General features: G+C 34.8%; 1 protein-coding gene across 12 annotated transcripts in view; it reads right to left on the bottom strand.

Moving 5' to 3' along the window:
- Positions 1-449: 449 nt before the first annotated feature.
- Positions 450-21073, bottom strand: part of ESRRG (estrogen related receptor gamma) — a 654513-nt gene continuing 633889 nt past the window's right edge. For all 12 annotated transcript variants that reach the window (XM_037823731.1, XM_037823739.1, XM_037823738.1 and 9 more), the window contains 2 exons: positions 19229-19498; positions 450-4384 (listed from right to left, as the gene is read on the bottom strand). In XM_037823731.1, coding sequence (XP_037679659.1) covers positions 4140-4384; positions 19229-19498 — 515 coding nt within the window. In that variant the 3' untranslated portion in view covers positions 450-4139. The remainder of the gene's footprint in view (positions 4385-19228; positions 19499-21073) is intronic.

The following is a 21073-nucleotide window of genomic DNA, read 5'->3' as shown; positions in this document are numbered from 1 at the left end:
GCCTGCAGCTCCCTGACAAGCTCAGTGCAAGCGCATGATTTAATTGTTGATGGAGGGAAATAATAGGTATCTCTAGCAGGTTTTAATATGATCTTAAAATAGGGGGAAAGTTTTCTGTTATGACTTTGACATAGAGGCGATGATTTTCAGTAATGCAGGATGATGTGGAGATGCTTTAAGATTAAATAAGAGCTATATAAAGGCTTGTCAGAATGAATTCTAATGTGCTATGAGACACTTTGCATACTCTTAAATATGCAAAATGTCTCTTGGCACCCTAGAATTCATTCTGACAAGCCTTTATATAGCTCTTATTTAAACTCCCACTTTATTTTTAGGGAACAGGTACTCAGAGATACACTTTGAATGGAAGCAACAAAGGGCAGTGTTTATTGATTTGGTTCTTTAGTGGGGAGGAAAAAAAAGAAACACAATACAAAGGAGCAATCAAAAGTGGAAGCTTGTTTAATATTGCTCTACCATCATCCTGAAAGGCATAATAATTTGAGTTACACATCTGAACTGATTGGAGTTACAGAATCATATCTCCTTTTTGCATTTAACAATATATACAATATAAAATAAATACATTTACACAAATGGACATTTGCTAGAGCACACAGTATGGTACACATCACAAAAATATACAATTGATTGCTTTACAGATGTGAAGCCCATCTACAGCTATAGATATGGTTTTATTATTATTATTATTATTTTTACTACTGGCTATAATGCAACTCCTGGATTATTATAAGCAGTTTAAATTTTTTGTCCTTTTACGATCTTTGCACATAAGACTGCCATAAAATGTTTTCCTAGGCAGGTAAACAGAGACGCTTAAATAATTAAAATACAATCACCAACACCCATTTTCTCTTCTATAAGAAAAATAGCAGTTTTAAATTTTTTATATCTTTTATGTTATCATTTAAATGCAAAATAGTGGAATAAATACAACAATCTGATCTGATTGAAACACAAGTGTAACCACAAGGAGTCACACAATCATATTGCTTTAAATAAGAACAAACCTAAAAGAAGCAAAATAAAAATTAAAATCATATGGCTGAAACATACACCTTTGTAACTTTCTAAAATGTCACATTAAGTAAATGGTCTTGCTTGAAACTTGAAAAAACTTACCTCATATGAGGTTTAAGATGAGCATTAACCCTAAAGCCTGTGCAATTCTTTTAGGTCTACATTTTAGTTTTGTTTCCTATTTGTGAGATACTTGTTCCTTTGTAATGCTGAGAATCACTTACACTGAAAACTAACAATTGTACCTCATTCTATTAATATATATCCATGTCCTGTTTTCAGTTGTTTAGCTCTTGATTCTGAAGCCCAAGTACTTTAATGTGATACAGTGAAAACAAATGTATATATTGTATATATTTCATTTATATATAGTGTAGCCGAGTAGTAGCAACTTAAACCCTGCACAAACGTTCTGGAAAATAACCTTTTTAAATACTTACATATATAAATAATCTTATAGAGTCAGCACCTTTTTTTCCCAGGAGTTGTATTTTTTGTTGTTGTTATTTTAAAGGGATGTGCCAATTTCTGAACTCCTATCACAGCTATAAATTTCAAGTTATTGACCATCTGAATGAATTGCTAATGATGATTTATCTAGAATCACACTACAGTCACTTCTCTACTGAGAAACCACAATCTACGATATAGTCCCATACATCTAATGATAGATACACAGTATTCCTAGCACTGGGCTGATAACCCATCAACCCAAGGTATTTTGTTTAAAGCACACAAAGTAGCAATAGTTTTGGAAACGTGTCCGCACCAAAAAGTTTTGCAACAACACAGAGCGAGTTAATAACAACATCTGAGAGATGATTGAGAGAAAGCCATATATATACAGCATTTAAAAATTAGACTTATCTATATTCTTGAAATATTCAAAGTTTTATTTCTAAGCTATACATTAGTATGCTATAATAAACCATTAGAGAAATTATTCCTTGTTTTGAAAATATTATTATGATTTTGATGTGTTATCTGTTCATAATGAATACTTGTTTGGAGTTTCAATCTCTTAATTATTATTAGGAAGAACCTTATTACTGGTAAGGAATAGAATATACTACTGTAATCTCCTGAGGAATTGTACATCCAATATTGTCTCTAATTCTACCCTGTGTCTAAAAGCACACACCACAAGAATCCAAACACCACAAGAAGAACAAGACGACAGTCTTTGAATGCAACATAAAATTCAGAAAAGCACAGCAAACATGAAACATTGAAAAGCAGAACTACATTTCTTTTTGTTTGTTAGGATTACAATTTTAATTACATCTGTGTACATAGAATAAGACTGTTCACATAGTACAGGGAGCAGCTACTAACACTGGTCCATTGGTATAGCATTTGATGGAGGTTACTGTTTATTGGTTATTCAGCGACTGTAGATTTCAGGGGCATCTAATTGATTTCTTCATTAGATTATACCTGTTAACAGTCTGGAACCTGACTGACATTCATGCTGAGACAATACTGGTTGAAAAGCACATATATTGGCTTAGCTCTTGGTAAAAACTGCAGATTAATTTAAACAAACATTCCCAAATGAATAAACTCATACAGATTAGGTTTTAGAATTTGGTCAGGCGTCTGCTGTCTTTGATGATTTTTTTTTTTCTTCAAATTTTGGCATTTGCCTTATTGCCTCTTACATAAATACTGGCTCACAGCTCCTTCTAGGAAAGGTCTGTAACTTTGCAAACAGGCAGTATCCCATTCCTAACCACCGTGGCAGCTAGAAATCATATGGCAATTGTACCTCTCAGGTAGAGAGGGGAACTCCTGATAATTCTACGGATCTGTATTCCTTGTGCAGTGCTTATATACGTGACTGCTCAGCGTCACCAGGTGTAATCTAATCCTTTGTTGTCAATGAACATTTAGATAAACTGGAGCTCATGTTAAGAAATTGATGTTTGGGACCAGACTGGCACACAACATAAATTGCATCCGTGATAATATGCACCTTCCCTTCAACTATTGCTTGTGTAAGTTAAATTCCCATATTAATAAATGGCTGAAAAGTGGTAAAGCTGGTACAAAAAAATCTCCATTTGTAAGAAGAAACAAAACATTTTTAAAAATTCTTCCTTCAGGATTCATTTGTCCTTCATTATTGTTCATAATTGTTCAAAGCCAGAACAAAATTGCAGTATTCTTATTTCTCTTTAGTATTGCATGAATGAATAAAGCTTAAACTATTCCCTGAAAAAGTTACATCGTAGCTAAACTAACAAATACCTGGAAGACTTGAAAAAACAATTAAGGAATCAAATGGCTGTAACTGATCTAGATGGAAAAGCAATGATAAGAAGCAGCCGATGCAACGTTGCTTAAGTTGTCTAATTAGAGGCTGCTCCCATGAAATCTAATACTGCACTCAGTCAATTTGTTTATGTTGCACTGTACTTTTAGGTACGTTGGTTCTCTCTCTCTCTTTGATTCCTTAGTCACTGGGGACGTTGTGGTTCACAATAAGTTCACTGGTATCCATATTATGGATCTCCATCCTTTGGCAGGGCTGGCTTCCATCTTTCTTCAATTAAAGACCTCTTTGAAAAGTTCAGCAGCAGAAGGAAGGAAAAAGGAAAGGCAAGGAGAGGTAAGAACACGAGAGGAGAGGAGAGGAAGGAAAGGAATGGAAATTTTTCTTACAACTAGAGCTATTAAAAATTTAGAAGAAATGGGGAGGATGAGATAAAAGAGGGAGAAGGTAAGAGAAGGAAAGGAAGAAGGAAGAAAGGGAGGGAGAGAAGGCAAGATAGAGGGAGAAAGGGAGGAAATGAGAGAGAGGGAACCAGTTATGAAGGAAGCCAAGAAATGAGGGAGAAGGGGCAGATGAGAGGGAGGAAAAAAAATAAAGAGGAAAAGAAATGAGAAAAGCAGATGAGAGATAAGTAGAAACAAACTCATTGGGAAGATATGGAAGAATCTGAAAGCTGCTTCATACTCTTGCTGCTAAATTATCAGTGCAGTCTTTGCTGATTTTTGATGTTGTTAACTAAACACTAAGTTTCTTCGACATCGCTCTTGGGTTTATTTTCCCTTTTTCAGCGTGCAAGATGGAAAGGCCCAGGAGCTTGTAGTCAGACCTTGGCCTCCAGCATTTCCAAAAAAAGTTTGTGCATGGGGACTTTGCCTTCTAGTTTGATGTTGTAGAAATGCTGCACAGCCTTGGTGGAGGTCTGCCTAAGGAGCGGCAGGGTCATCAGCATTTTGCCAGCTCGACGGGGGTCTTCCATGTGCTGGCCAGCCTCATAATCCTGCAGGGCCTCATGTAAAACATCCTGAAGCTTCTGGACAGCTTCAACATCTTCTATGTGCATGGAATCTGCAAAACAAAGCAAATAATAAAAATAACAATATTGGTAAGAACAAATCTTTGTAGCCGACAGTTAGGAAAGTGAAATATTATTCTTGAATTTCTCTAAGCTCTTTTACACTGTAATTTGTTCAGAGTCTTACATTTCCAAAATCTATATATGTTTTTTACAAGTTCCCTATAGTGGACAATTTCCAATACTGATTTAGAACATGGGAATTGTTGCAAAAGATCTATTATTTAAAAAGTGTGTGTTTTTCCTTGGAAGAACTGGGCAAGGGGAGGCTGTCTTTTTACACATTGCAATCTTGGCTAATTTATTCAGTGCCTCATTCATTTATTTATTCATTCACTCAACAAGCAATTATGGAATGCCTTCTATGTGAAAGCATTATTCTGGGTATTGTGTGAGACAAAGTTGTCTAAATTTCTGATCTTGCCCTCAAGAAGCTCATAATTTCCCAAAGGGGTAAAAAAGAGATGATGACCAAGATCTTAAGAATTCCATGTGGATGCAATGAATCTAGAGCTATGATCAGTTGTGGTCCCCCCAAGTCACAAGAAAATCCTTATCATTTCAGGTTTTAGTGCACTATTCATAGTTCATTAAAGCATCTTTAACCAGCCTGTGAAGGTGAACTTTGCCCTCAAATGACAAATTTTTAAATCTAATTCAGTCAAGCAAGGAAAGGGTTAACAGGGTTGCCATAATTATTCTTAAGAGAAAATTGTAGATGTGAGGGAAAAAAATAAAAGTTACAGCTCTAGCTCTAAAACAGACATCTAATTATATACAAGTTTGAATCATTTAGCACGTTTTATTGATTCTGATGACAGTTTATCTGTTAATTACATATAATGGAGTCTTTGGGGGATTCTTCATGTTGAATAATTCTAGTTCTGAGAATGCAGAGCTCTAAGATATATGTAGTTAGCTTAACCTTCCATACAATTCAAATATCGGATCACATGCACAAAAAGAGAGAGGAATGCAATTTAAAATCAACTGGCTAGACATATAAAAAAATTATGGCAAAGCAATTAAAAGATAGATGGAAACAGAATAACAGCATTTTTTAAACCTCTTTGTATTTTGTTTCCTCTTTTACAATGCTATCTTGAATCATTTCACCACATGATTGGTGATTTGACCACTATTTACACTATGTGGCTATAGACATATTCCTTTAAAATAATTTTGAATACTCTGTAATAAATTATTACCATAGCTTAAGACCCAATTCTTAACTGGTAGAGCCCAAAGAAGGAGTCCTTCAAAGTTGAAAATTTTGATAGCGATGCCCTGGGATGGAACTCAGGACATCCCCCAACAAGCTCCCTGGTGTTTCCTTATGAATTGTTTCTATCCAGGTTCTCCCCAGTCTAGCTCCTCTCAGGACAGCAATCTCATGCATCTCCCCTACAATAGCCTCTCTCAGAAGCAAACACAGATAATTCCTGAAGTTGTCTATGGGCTGGTAAGGTTAGGGATGGAAAGTCAGTCGTGTATGTCGACAACATAGTCAACAGTACTACTTCCTCTCTCTTTTTGCACTTAAGTGCTGTTTGAAGGAAAAATAAGGGGCATGGTAACACACTTTAGATCCTCTCTAGGGACATAAAAATTGCAAGAGGAACCATGTACACATGGGAAGGGAGATAAAGAAGACACGAGCAATCCATCTTGAGGCTAAAGGTTAGGAATCCAAGTGAAAGCAGAGATAAACTGATGGGACAAACAGGAATTGCATTCTTTATAGAAACAAAACAAGCAAAATAAAGTAACTTTTCCAAGCAGATAAAAAAAATTAACAAAATAAATACATGCAATAAATATACCATTTAATAAGAACCCATCCTGGGTGGGGCCTCTAATAAGTACTTTATGAATATTACCTCATTTTATGTCCCAACAGCCCTACAAGGTAGGTGATACTATCTCTACTTTACAAAACAAGAAAATGAAGGTTAGAGGAGTTTAGTGACTTTCCCAATGCAAAGTCAGTAAATGTCAGAGTCAGATTTAAACTTATGTTTCTTTGACTCAAATTATGCTGCTGGAATATAAAACAGAAAACATTACATTTCCAGTGGTTTTCTTATGAGTTGGAACTGTCTTCTGAGCTCATCTCATTTAACCTTCAATCTTCATCAGGAATCTTCTCCACAATTTCCTAATGGAGGCATTTCCAGCAGTACATAGTGTGCTCTACTTAATGAAGGACACAACTAATTATTAGACAAGTTTTCCCCAAATCTCCAGCCTCTACCCTTTGGTTCTGATTCTCACTTCTGGAGCAATACAGGATAAATATACTTCTATACGGCAGACCTTTTAACACTGAAGTCAGCCACACAGTCACCCCAGGCCCCAACTTGAGTCTTTCCTTTCCCACTAGTCTTGCCCAGCAGGAGATATATTACAGGATGTCGCAGGAAATGAGGCGAGAACAAATAGCTGAGTGATACTCTCACAAACAGCAATTAAGATTTCAAACTATTCTTTAAAGGCTGTGATTTAGCTTGAAAGATTTAAAAATGATTTAATCAAATTACTATGATAATTTAACTTCCCATTTACAGAAAAGGTTCTAACTCATCTTAGCTTTACCCATTCTCTGATTTGCTAATAGTTTAAACAAAAACTCACTAAATTTGAACTATTTAATTAGACCATGATTCAGCTGGCAGACTGCTGAAGAAAATATTAATCTCTATTAGGGATCCTAGTTCAAGTTCTGGCTCTGTAGCTTTAATCTCTCTTGTGTTCTTTTCGCGAAGTTTATAGGTTTATGCCAGGCTCAACAGAACTCGCCTCAATTTATGTAATTATTTAGCTCTTGTTTCTGGTGGTTTCTTTTTAATTTAATGTTTTTAAAATAAATAATACCATTATTTATGTTAATGGAAACCAGCTAAAATTAATAATGGAGATCATCAGTTTATGAAGTAACTAGACAGGGCTAGACTGCACAATAAAATCACGACTAGCTGTTAATAGGTTTGGATGCCTGGGCTGAATTCCAGAGCTATTAAATCAGAATATTCAAGGTAGATCCAAGCCATCACTGTTTTATAAAATGTAGATTATTCTATTCTCAAGCCAGGGTTGAAAACCACTAAACTAGATGATAAGACAAATTCTATTCTAAAAGAATCATGATTTTGAAAGATAACCAGAGTTCAATGATACATATATTTTCAACCATATTTTAGGTTTCAACACCTCATAATGAAATACACCCCTTTGCATCTGCCAATATTTTACTCTGAGATGTAGGACCCTACAGGAATGTGTCCAGTTCATGTCATTTACTTTGGGAGGATAGTTAAGTATCCTTATACCTGTAGCTGTTTAATTAATTAAATTTAATTTTAGTTAAATGAGACTTAGAGTCATTGCAAAATAAGAGGATTTTTTTTTTTTGCATCCTACCTGGAATAAAACACTGCCTTTCACTATGAAAACATTAATAATGTGTGCATGGACATTGCTATTGCAGAATTCCCAAGTCCTATTTGAAAACTGTCTTCCGGATCTGTATTTCAGACTTAGGATTATTCTCTCAATTGTGGCAAACCTCATTTTGAGAATGGAATTGAATATTAGAAATAGACAAAAATTATTCAGTCAAGTCTAGTACATAATATTAACCAATACTCAAAGTAACCTCTTCTGTGGAATGCAAAGCACTGGTTTTCTTTAGTGCTTGCAAACTGTTTCCATGAAGAGGAAGTGTAAGGGTAAGGCCAATGTGACTTTTTCCAATCATTGCAGGAATGAAACAGAATATGATGGAAAAGACAGAGAAGTGAGCAAATGTCTATTTTCTAAAATAGAATTTGTGCCTCAAAATTTTTATATTAAATATATATGGAATCTAACAAATTCATCCCCAAATTCTGTGTCTCCTCCAACTTTTTATTTGTTCCTCTAACTAGACCACATCTTCTTGCATTTTAGTATGCCTTGTGATTATTTTGCTATCTGGTTATGTGATTATCTTGATGGGTTTATTCTGAAGGTCAGTTTCGCTTTCCTTTCTAGAATTTTGTAGTTTATTGGTTTTATAGTTAGGCATTTCTTTGACAGTTTGATTTTTGATGATTCCCAACCAAAACGTGGCTGAGTACCCATGTAGAGTGCATAGACTGGCTCCAAAGGGCCCTGAGACAGGGTGCCCTGTGATACAATACGTTGGGGCACCGAGGAACACTGATTGTCCCCATGATGAATTAGTTTTTGAATAACATAGATATACTTTGTCAAACATTTAGAAACTAATATACTCATTATGGTATATCGTTGTGTTTTTATGGTTTTGTATCAGCATTTTATTTAAATCAAAATGGTGAGGCACACACACAAATAGAGAGACAGAGATGGGGGTGGGTGGGTGGGGAGAGTGACTTCTGATGGCATGGTCTCCTCTAGAAAGTAGTGAGTCAAGCAGAATTCCTATAAAGACTGTAGAAACACTTGCCAGAAATACAAGGGGGGGGGCCTTTTAGGTCTTTTCCAACCCAGAGAAGTTTCATACCTAATATTAATAGTACTAGTAATTCTGATTCTGTGCTCAACCATGGTGAAAAGAACAAAACTTTTCATTTTCAAAGCTTCTATTAAGACCCAGTTGTGTTTTCAAGGAGGTCTGTTTTCCTCACACTTTGCTCTGGCTATAACACCAGCCTTCTCCTCCTATATCTATTCCAGCTGTACAATCACTGTTCGTGTATTAACATAAAATGTCGAACCACAGAAAACCTCCATGGTCCATGATTTCTTTCCTCTAGGCTTCCTTCACAAATCCCAAATGACTGTTATCATTGTTATGTTCACCCTGCATAATGGAATTTCTCTTTGAAGGTTTTTCTAACTCCTTTTACTTGAAGAGAAGTAGAAATATATCTTTCAGCAAAACAATTATACTTGATAAGTGAATGCTGATACCAACTTGGGTGGTGAATATTTCAACCTTCCACAACATTATATGTGATATATAACATGCTAGTGACTTTTTTGTAACAGATTGCTCATTATCTTAAGACCTGTAAATGAAAATTATATTATGTTAAAGTAATTCCCTGGAAGTGAAGCAAATATGCAGAGTATTTTATGTGCTTATTACCCAAGATGGAAGCACAGAGTTACGTGCTTCCATCTTGGTGTCAAGGCGTAGTGATCAATGAACATAATAAGGAGCATTTAAGAACCAGCTTTTAGATTTTTACATAAAAATTTGAAATATAAGAATTGCATGAAATTTAAGAATTGCATTAGTTAAAAATAATCCACTTTACAAAGCTATCACCTTAACTAAAATTTTTAAAAATCCACTGATGACAGACTTGGGAAATACCAAAGAAGAGCAGATTAGGGGATGAAAAGTCATAATTTTGTTTTTCTATTTATCTGATAGTATTAATTATGGGTTGGTATAGATAAAAGTTAAGAACAAAGATCAACTTGCCACAAAATTCCTACTTACTCACTTCTTTAAGACTATAATAGCCTGGTAAAATTTCTTCTCCAAATCTGTTTGTCATTTTTTCTGGGTGGTTTAAAGTATTATAACTCCAAGAAGATGATAAGATAAAGGAAATGGGCACACAATTCTAAACTAAATAAAAATACTAATTCAGGTTGGTGGATGTGAGATTGCAATGGTCAGAGTCTTGTTCACTAGCCTTTTAAAAGACATGGTAGATAATTATTTGTGGAACACAAATAGCTTGTTGATAGCAAGGGACAGAGGGTCCAACCCTCTGCCTCCTTGTAGTCACGTACCTCTGTTAACTCACTTTACTTACCTGTAAAACAATGTTGAACATGTGTACCTCATAGGGATGTTAAGGAAATCAAATGAGATTCCCCAGCAAAGGCTAGGAAAAACAGAAATGTCTACAGAAAGAAAACTCAAAAAAAGATAACCCTTTGACCAATAGCTAAAACTCTTATCTCCAGACTAACAAGTCAGTAAATTTAGCCAAAATTTCAATAAACTTATTTGAGGGCCCTATAGAAACTAAAGAACTGCAGGAGTTTTCACTTTTCCACCAGTCATTTAAATCCTCAAACATGTTAATATTTCCAAATTCCAAATTCAGCACGTGTGCGCCCCCACACACACACCATATATATATATATATATATATATATATATATATATATATATATACATACACCAAACTCAACACCTTTACTTGAAATTAACTGGCAAGTAGAGGATGTCAGACAATTTATAGATGAGAAAATGGAAGGTGCCTCAAAAATGTTTACTGGCTAAACTGCATTCTCAAAGAGCATGAAAAGGTCTTGTTGACTTGAGCAAAAGAGAATCATCAGGCTAAAAGTGATTCATAATTTTAAAGTGCTTTTAATCTTCCAGTATATAAAAATGAGTATGTTACTTTGAGGGTGGGAATAATAATTTCAAACAAATACTTGGAAACTTGTCCAGAGAAAAGAATCCTGTGATATAAACTTACCCAAAATGCTCATAGTAATATTTCACTATATTTTCTAATGAAGAGACATAAAGTATCATATAATTATAGAATTTCAAAATGTAAAGAATTCTAGAGATCAGTCTAATCTCTTGGTGTACACATGAGGATACTAGGGCTTACCAAATACATTGTTAAAATTGTGACCTAATTTTTTCTTTTTAAATTCTAGTCCACAGAATGTATCAAGGATGTAATAACTGCTCAAGTGGTGGTTGATATGCAAAGACAAGAGAAGTCATGAATGTGTATGCTATTTTTTTTTTTTTTTTTTTTGCATTTCTTTTCAGGTATATTCATTCTGTTTCATTTGAATCTATCTCTATTATTTCCTTCATTTATATACATTAGAAAACTGCTGAACAATCCTTTAAACAATATTCCTCATATTATTTTCTTTTCCAGAGGTTCTTCCTGCTGAATTGAGTTTAAGAATTTTAGGTCGGATGGGGAGATAGTTAGTATGCCCTCATGGTTATCATTTATTAAATGAGAAGTTTAAGTTTTGTTTCTTTCAATGAATAGAACTCATTTTAAACATTAGGAATAAGCTATATGTATGCTATTGAAGATAAGCTGATATCAAATCAAATATGATGGTTATAGATTTAGTATTTTAAATTTTAACTACATGGTAACCACAAGAAAATACAAGAAAAATATACTCAGAAAGAAATGAGAAGGGACTCAAAATGCTACAGTACAAAAAAACAAATAAATATGGACATAGGCTTTAACAGAAGAATAGAGGATCAAAAAAAGGTATAAGATTTACAAGGGCAAAATAGAAAAATAGCAGAAGACAGTATGCCATTATCAGTAGTTGCTTTTAATGTAAATAGATTAAACTTCCCAGTCGAAAGGCAGAGATTGGATAAAAAAGAATGAGCCAACTATGGACTGCTTACAAGACACACCTTAAATTGAAAGATATAAGTAGGATGAAAGTGAAAAGATGGAAAATAATAAACTATGCAAGTAGTAACCCAAAGAATGCTGGGGTATCCATGCTAATATCAGATAAAATAAACTTTATGTAAAAAACTGTTATGAGACCCCCCCCCCTCCAAGTACAAATGGACTAGAAGACAAAGAGGCACCCCAAGGGATCATGAAGACAGCTGTACAGGTGTCAAGTAAAGACCTCCAGGATCCAAACAACAGAACTCACCTGAGTACCATCCAGGCCTGCAGCATGTCACAAATTCCACCCCAAGCCATGGTCCAGGCCAGTCTTTCAGATTGGACAATGCATGGTGGAGCTCCAGGTTTAGAACCTCCCCCACTGCACAACCTCCTGAGAAAACTAAACTTCCTTGGCAGAGTCCTCAGGTACAGTATGAAAAGGGTCCCCCTGAGTGTCCTCTATGAGAAACTTCTGGTCTCCTCCTCTGAGGAAGTGACTGGAGGGTGACCACACATGGCAGGGAAATCCCAGCCTGCCACCTCATATAACTTGGAGGTGAGTGAAGACCTAAGGAGGGGAAGGATGCAGGAAGCAGCTGTGCCTGGAGAATCAGGCTTCCCCGGCCGTTGTTGATGTGAAATTGGTGGAACCCCAGATCAAATTGGAGATGGACACAGGCTCTGCCTAGTTTAATTTTGTAAACTTGTAGTTGATTCTTGAAGATGATAATATAAATATATAGTTCTTAATATGTGACTGTGTAATTACAAAAACCTTGCAACCGACAGATGAGTAAGAAAACAAAGACAAAAAAATGAATAAATAATAGGATGGGATAAGGGGTATGGGATGTTTTGGGTGTTCTTTTTTATTTTTATTTTTATTCTTTTTTTTTTTTTGGAGTAATGAAAATCTTCAAAAATTAATTGTGATGATGAATGCATAACTATATGATGGTACTGTGAACCACTGGTTCTGTGGTCCTTCTGACCACAATGGAGTGAAGCTAGAAATCAATAACAGAGGGAAAATGGAAAACTCACAAATATGAGGAGATTAAACAATGTCCTCTTAAACAACCAATGGATCAAAGAAAAAATCACAAGGGAAATTAGAAAATACCTTGGGTGAATGAAAACGAAAGTACAACATACCAAAATGTATAGGATGCAGCAAGGGCAGAGCTGAGAGGGAAATTTATAGCTCTAAATGCTTACAATAAAGAAGAAAGATCTCAGATCAGAGCTCTAATCCATAACTGAAGGATGGAGAAAATGAAGAACAAACTAAATCCAAAGTGAACAAAAGGAAGGAAATAACCAAGATTAGAGTAGGGATAAATGAAATAGAGAATAAAATAATAATAGAAAGAATTAAAAAAATTAAGAGTTGGTTCCTAGAAAAGACCAATAAAATCAACAAACTTTAGCTAGACTGAGAAAGAAAAAAAGAGAGAGGATACAAATAAATAACTAAAATCAGAAATGTAAAGGGAGAAATTATTATCAGTCTCACAGAAATAGAAAGGACTATAGGAGGAGACTATGAACAACTTTATGGCAACAAATTAGACGACTCGATGAAATGGGCAAAATCCTACACACAAACTACCTACTCAAGAAGAAAATAGAAGATATGAACAAATCCACAGATAGTAGAGATTGAGATGCAGTAATCAAAACCTCCTAACAAAGAAAAACCCAGGACCAGATGTCTTATGCAGTGTATTTTACCAAATATTCCAAGAAGAATTAACATTAATAACACCTGCTCAAACTCTTCCAAAAAATTAAGAGGAGGGAATACTTCCTAATTCATTCTGTGAGGCCAATAGCATCTTCATACCAATGCCAGATAACAATACAACTAGAAAAGCAAAACTACAGACCAATATCTCTAAAGAATATAGATGCAAAAATCTTTAACAAAATACTAGTAACCAAATCCAACAGTACGTAAAAGAATTAAACAACATGATCCACTGGGATTTATCTCAGCTATGCAGGGGTAGTTCAACATAAGAAAACTGATTAAAGTATTACACCATATTAAAAAAGGAAAAAAACCACACGATTACCTCAATTGATGCAAAGAATGCATCAGACAAAATCCAGCATAACTTCTTGATAAAAACACTTAGAAAAGTAGGAATAGAAGGAAACTTACTCAACATGATAAATGGCATAAATGAAGAACTCACAGCTAGCATCATATTCAATGGTGGACAATTGAGCACTTTTCCTCTAAGATCAGGATGCCCATTGTCACCACTGTTATTCAACATTGTCCTAGAAGTTCTAGCTAGAGCAATTAGGCAAAATAAAGAAATAAAAGGAATCCAAATTGGAAAGAAAGAAGTGAAACTTTCCTTATTTACACATGACATGATTCTATACACAGAAAATCCTGAAAAGTCCACAACAAAGTTACTAGAACTAGTAAGTTCAGCAAAGTTGTGGGATACAAGATCAACATGCAAACATCAGTTGTTTTTCTATAAACTAGTAATGAACAATCTGAAGAAGGCATCAAGAAAAAAATTCCATTTACAGTAGCAACTAAAAGAATTAAATATCTAGGAATAATTCTAATCAAGTATGTAAAGGACTTATAAACCAAAAACTATTAAAAAATTTCTAAAAGAAGTCAAAGAAAATCTAAATAAATGGCGGGATGTTTGGTTCATGGATTGGAAGACTAAGTATTGCTAGATGTCAGTTCTACCCAAAGTGATTTACAGATTCAATGCAATCCCAATCAAAACTCCAACAGCCTTCTTGCAGAAATGTAAAAGCCAATCATCAAATTTATATAGAAGGGCAAGGGACCCTGAATAGCCAAAGCCGTCTTGATAAATAAGAATGAAATTGGAAGATTCATACCTCTCATTCTTAAAACTTGTTACAAAGCCACAGTAATCAGAACAGCATGGTACTGCCAGGAGGACAGACACATAGACCAATGGAACTGAATCAAGAGTTCAGAAATCAATCTCACATTTGTGGCCAACTGATTTTTGATAGGGTTATCAAGTGTACTTAATTGGAAAGAAAATTCTCTTCAACAAACAGTGCTGGGGAAGCTGGATGTTCATATGCAATAGAATGGAGGTGGACCTCTACCTCATACCAGATTAAAAAAATCAACCCCAAATGGATCAGACCTAAATAAAAGAACCAGGACTGTAAAATACTTAGAAGAAAACATAGGGAAGTATCTTCAGGCCCTTGGGTTAGGGAATGGTTTCTTAGACTTTACACCCAAAACATAAATAACAAAATGGGGGGAAAAAAAAGGTAAATGGGACCTCATCAAAATTAAAAACTTTTGGGTATCAAGGGACTTCATCATCAAATGGAAAATACAACTGTCACAATGGGAGAAATTATTTTGGAACCACATATCTGAAGACGATTTAATATCCAAAATAAAAAAAGAAATCCTACAACTCAACAAAAAGACTAACAACCCAATGAAAAACTGGGCAAAGGGCCTGAATAGACATTTCTCCAAAGAAGATACACAAATGACTAATAAGTACATGGAAAGATGCTCAACCTCATTAGCCATTAGGGAAATGCAAATCAAAACCATGATGATATATCATTTCACACCCACTAAAACGGCTACATAAAAATAGGAAAATTATGTGTTAAAGAGGATGCACGCAGTTCCTCAGGAAGCTAAAAATAGAATTACCATATGACTCAGCAATCCCACCTCTAGGTATATACCCAAAAGAATTAAAAGCTGGAACTTGAACAGATATTTGCATACTGATGATCACAGCGGCATTATTCACAATTGCCAAAAGATGGAAGCAACCCAAGAGACCATCAACAAATGAATGGATAAACAAAATGTATATACACAATGGGATTTTATTCATCTGTTAAAAAGGAGTGTAGTTCTGATATATGTGACAACATGCAGAACCTTAAAGATATCATGTTGAGTGAATTAAGCCAGACCCAAAGGGACAAATTTTGTATGATATCACTGATATGAAATAATTAGAATAAGCAAACTAATAGAGTCAGAATCTAGAATACAGGTTACTTAGGGGCTGGTTGGGCATAGGGAATTGGGGATTAAGGCTTAAATTGAATAGCATTTCTATTTGAGTTGATGGAAAAGTTCTGGTAATGGATGATGATGATGGTAGCACAACATTGTGAACATAATTAATAGCACTGAATTATATATTTGAATGTGATTATAAGGGGAAATTTTAGGTTATATATATTTTACTAGAAGAAAAATTTTAAAAAGAAAACAAAACAGGGCTGTATATCAGAAACAGCAAACCCTATTGTAAATGATGGGCTATAGTTAATAGTAAAATTAGAATGTTCCTTCATGAATTGTAATGAATGTACCACACTAATGCAAGGTGTAGTATCTGGTAACTCTGTATTTTACGTATGATTTTTCTGTAAACCTACAACTTCTGTAAAAAAAAAAAAAATGAAAAGATGAGATGTTGCAGATTAAGTTAGCCTGTAAGTTTTCTTACCTTCAGAAATAATTAGAATTATTATTTGAAGGTTTTCCTATATTTGAATGTGATAATTCAGTATTAGTTCAAAATATATTTTTCTTCGGCTAGACACCTGAAGATGGGGTTTACACTTTCTCCAGTGGTGTTCTGGTTTTATCAGTATTCCTACATGCACGTATGATAGAAACATAGCTACAAAAAATATGACAGCCATTATCAGGAAGCCAAACCCTTGTTTCCCAAGCATAAGCACAACACCTATAATTATTGAATAAATACAAAAGGTTAAAATATGCTGACAATTTACATAAATGAGACAATGGCTGTTAACACCTACATTCATATAGGCAAAGTTAAGATACCTATGTAAATAACCGTAGCATGGATTTGTTTTTGCACAAAAAAAAAATCACTTACATTAATCTGAAATCCCCAAATACTAAAAGAACATCTAAGAGCTTTTTAGGGTGCCTATTCAAATATTTTTATACTGATGTGTTTAAGAGTAGTTTAAGAAATTTACATTGGATCCAAGCAAGATCTGAATCTACAACTTTATCGCTGTCTTCCAAATGATGGTGGAAAAAAAATGGAATAATATAATATCATATTGACAGGGTGAAAGAAAATTACTTTCTGCATGTTTTATCTCAAGTTAAAATGGTGGGGCCTGGGGATTGGGTGGACGAAAGAAAGAGGTGGCATAGTTAAGAGATTTAAATAGTCCTTATATTACTTAATCACTTTTCCTTTAGTATGGACTGTGATTCAATTATTTTTTTTTCTTGGTATTGCAAAGCTAAAAGAATGTAAGCATCACTTGCAGGAAAATTTTGTGAAATGGAGGAATTTTCCAAGAAAAAGGCAATGCTTCTGAACTACTAAGATAAGAGAAAAATAAGGGCTTGTTAACTATTTCTGGCATTAAACAAGAAAAGGAAAGAAACTGGTTCTCTAAATAAAGACTTCCTAATTAACAGTCACTGCTCTAAAGTATGTGACTTCCTCCCCCACACAGCAGAGTATGTGTGATTAGAATATTTATATAAAACATATAATATCAAACATAATATCAAACGTGTTCTATACAACAAAGACAGAAATGCTGCACAAAGTAATTCAGATACTCTCAACACAATACTTAGTCATAAAGTATCAACACAATACTTAGTCATAAAGTATTAGATATTACATCTTAAGCATTCTGAGTTTCAGCATTGCCCAGCATTCACGCAGTTAATAAATTTTAAAAAGCAATTTGAAGCATACAAAGATATAAAACATGCTTAGTGTATTTTAAAATAAATAACCAAACAACCATCATTTATAAATGTTTTCAGTAGAATTGTTTTATGGTCACCAAATAAAAACATCTTCTCCAAACCATTGCCACAAAATCTTTCATTTAACTGGGAGAGATGCTACAACTTGAAGTTCATGCAAACTAATAAACTCTTAGAAAAATTCCATCCCATATCACATTTTGCTCTTCTTAGAGAGCAGGACAAGGGGTTCTTGAGGGTTTGTAACAACAATGCCATTTGTCATAAAAATCATATTTTATAGTTTCAAAGGAGAGTGGGAGAAGAGAGGTGCATAGTGGGTGGGGCAGAGGGCTATGGTCCCAATTAAAAGTGTGAAATGCTAAACTCCACTATGAAGACAAATAGGAAAGTACAACTTCATTGTTGAAAACAATTTCCCTCCTATCAGTCCAAGGATTCATGCATCAATATTGTAGATGAACTGTTAATTACAAAATCAATTAAAAATTATTTCTAAAAACAGTCACGCGTCCCTGGCTCTCATGGGGGCAATTTGGGCAGAAGGTCTCATCTCTCTAGGACCGCGCCAAATCACAAAGTCGTCATCCACAAGTAAGCAAAAGCAATCTGGTTTTTCATTTTTCAGCGTGGCTGAGCCCAGCCTGAGACTGATCGTCACATATGGCCCCAGAAAACAAACTGTCAATACCTTGAATGGTGCAGAATTTGAACAAATAGCCATCCGCCCATTCAAGCCACTCATTGCATCCCATTTAACAGATTTTATTGACAGTTTCCTTCTTGTAATTAAAGGGAAAACTACTGGCCGGCAACCAAGATAAAGTTCAAAGATAGGGTCAAAACAAAAGCAGATGGAGGGGCATGGTGTGACTGTCAATGGTACATAGCATCAGAGCATGTTATTGACACGCAGGTATCTAATGATCGGCGCGTCATTAAGGAGGGATCTATCCTGAACTTTATGCAAATGATAAAAGAGACTTAAGACCACAGTAAAGCATTAGGAGAGGCACAAAGGGAAAAACAACAAAGCTCCAACGATTTTTACTTATCAGAGGTTGCTCCCTATTTTAGCACATTTCAGTTCAAATGTAAAGAAAATTTATTCCCATAATTCTTAACCCTTACTGCCATGGTAGCACCTTTGAGGGAAATACTTCTTCAGCAGAAATTGACTTCTAGAGAACTCCAGAATGCAAGGAAATGGAGTATTCTTTGATAACCAAAATTAAAAAAAGCATGAAATATATTTTCCCAATTGCTTAATTTGTATTTTTGAGAGGGGAAATGTTGTGTGTATTTTCATAATTCAAACTTATTCCTACTTGTGCATACAAGACAATGGAGCAAATTTTGTCTGGAGAGTTTCAATTTATGCTGCTCCTACAAGAACTTTTGCTTTGCTATGGTCCTAATTAGTAAATGCATTAGGTAGTTTTTTTGCAGCTTTCAATAAGCAAGTAAAATAAAAGTAATTCCCTTTAAGTTTTTCTTATTTCTAAGTTTTCACTAGAAAGCTATAATGATTATAATTTTGCTAACTCATGCAGAATTTACCAGCTGGGTCTAGCAAATCCCTGAAGAAGTTGTTCAAGGAAGGGGTAAAACTGATATTTTAAAAAATGTAGCAACAACCATGTCAATATGCCAACCTGAATTAGCAAGAGCTATAGCTTTGAGGGTGACAAATTCTTCTTTCTCCAGCTTCATGCTCTTGTATTTCTTTACCAGCTGCAGGATAGCATTATTTAGGTCAAGAAGGCCTGCTAATTTGGACTGGTCTTCATCCATTATATAATCGTCTGCATAGACAAGTTCATCTTCAAACGAAAGGGATCGGTATACGACACCGAGGATCAAAATTTCCATCCAAGCACTCTGCAGAAGGCTCATCTGGTCCGCCAGCGACAGAGTGGAGAAGCCTGCATGGGAAGATGGGCAGATCAAGTTACTTTAAAGCCATAATTTCATAATGCAACATTAGTTACATATGGTCCTTGGTTTCTGCATCAGTGTTCAAAATTATGCTGAGCTCTGATTAGGAGCTCTTAAATTTTCCACTGATCACTTTGCAAATTGCAAAGTTAAAGTCACAAACCAGCTTCAGTTTGTTGGTATTTTCTATAGGTTTCATAGATGTGTCTGATGGAAATATAATAAGGAAGTAGTTAGAAATAGTTTTATCTCTTTCATTTGAGAAGAACACACAGAAGAAAATCTTTAAATATACTTGATTTCTGGATGAAGTCTTTATGAATGTCTTCCAGGAAGTCAGATTTTCAACTACCTCATCTCTAAAAATTACTATTGTTAATCAACATAAAAGTAAACAAAGACTGAAAAACAAAGGACAACAAACGATTCAGGCCACACGGTAAAGTGAAAATTTGGAAATATTTCTCTATAATATTCACAAGCAACAGTGAGTGATGTATGTGCTTACAAGTGCCATCTGAATTGGATATTTTGCCCCACTGATAATTTTGACTTGAATTCCTTGCTTAAATGGTGATTACAGGTGTAAAATAAAGTGGAATACTTAGCAGCCAGGTCTTCCCACCAAATAGAGAAGCCCCAATTCATTCTGTTATTAAGATCCAGCTATTTAAAAGAGGCAGTGGGGTTTAGTGGAAAGCATATGAACAGAGTCAGATCTTGAATTTAAATTTTGGCTCCACTGAGCTACTGGCTGTTTTACCTTAAACACGGCTATCTACTTGTACCTTAATTTTCACACTTGGAATATATAAAATAATGCTCACCCAAACACTAATTTATAATATGCATTCAGTAAGTAGAGCTATATTATAAATTATTTTTATCTGAAATATCTAGATGACTGTTTCAATTATTTACTGCAATTCTGGGCTGCATTCACACATGCATGCTTAAAGCCCCTTCTGAGCTTGAGAAAACATACGTAAAAAATTTTAAATAAAAAAGAAATAGTTTTTCAGTAGGCAAGGATGAAGTAGTACAATTAAACCTATTTAGGAATAATGATATATACTGAAATCTCAGAGTCGATCTAGATTCTGAAAGGAAGTGTTAGTGAAGATAACTGATTATCAGCCTGATGCTTTTCCCAAAAGCCTTAAAAAAGGTCTCATAAACTTTACTTCTAATTCCAAGGGTATAGCAAGGAAGTCCAAGGTGACCCACCCACCCCCACCCCCACCCCATAGTTTTTTAAGACATAATTTAAGGTCCTGCCACCAGTACTTCTACAGAAAGGCAGAAAAATTTCAATACTGTAACTTAAGGAATCTATTTGTACTTTCCTTCAATATAAATACCCACTGGCTTCCCAACCTTCTCAGGTGCCTGCTTATGGTTTATTATTGTTGTTGTTTCTATTCATATTAAACTTCGTATTTCACACAATACTAGAAACTACAGAACAATAGGAAAATAAAATGATTTCCTGGACTGTTGGTGAAACCTAGTGGCTTGCTGTTTAACACCATTAACGATAAGTGCTTAATAAAATCATCAGA

The sequence above is a fragment of the Choloepus didactylus genome, chromosome 2 (assembly GCF_015220235.1).
Source record: "Choloepus didactylus isolate mChoDid1 chromosome 2, mChoDid1.pri, whole genome shotgun sequence".
NCBI lineage: Eukaryota > Metazoa > Chordata > Mammalia > Pilosa > Megalonychidae > Choloepus > Choloepus didactylus.
Note: the sequence above shows the minus strand (reverse complement) of the source record. Positions and strands in the feature narration are given on the sequence as shown.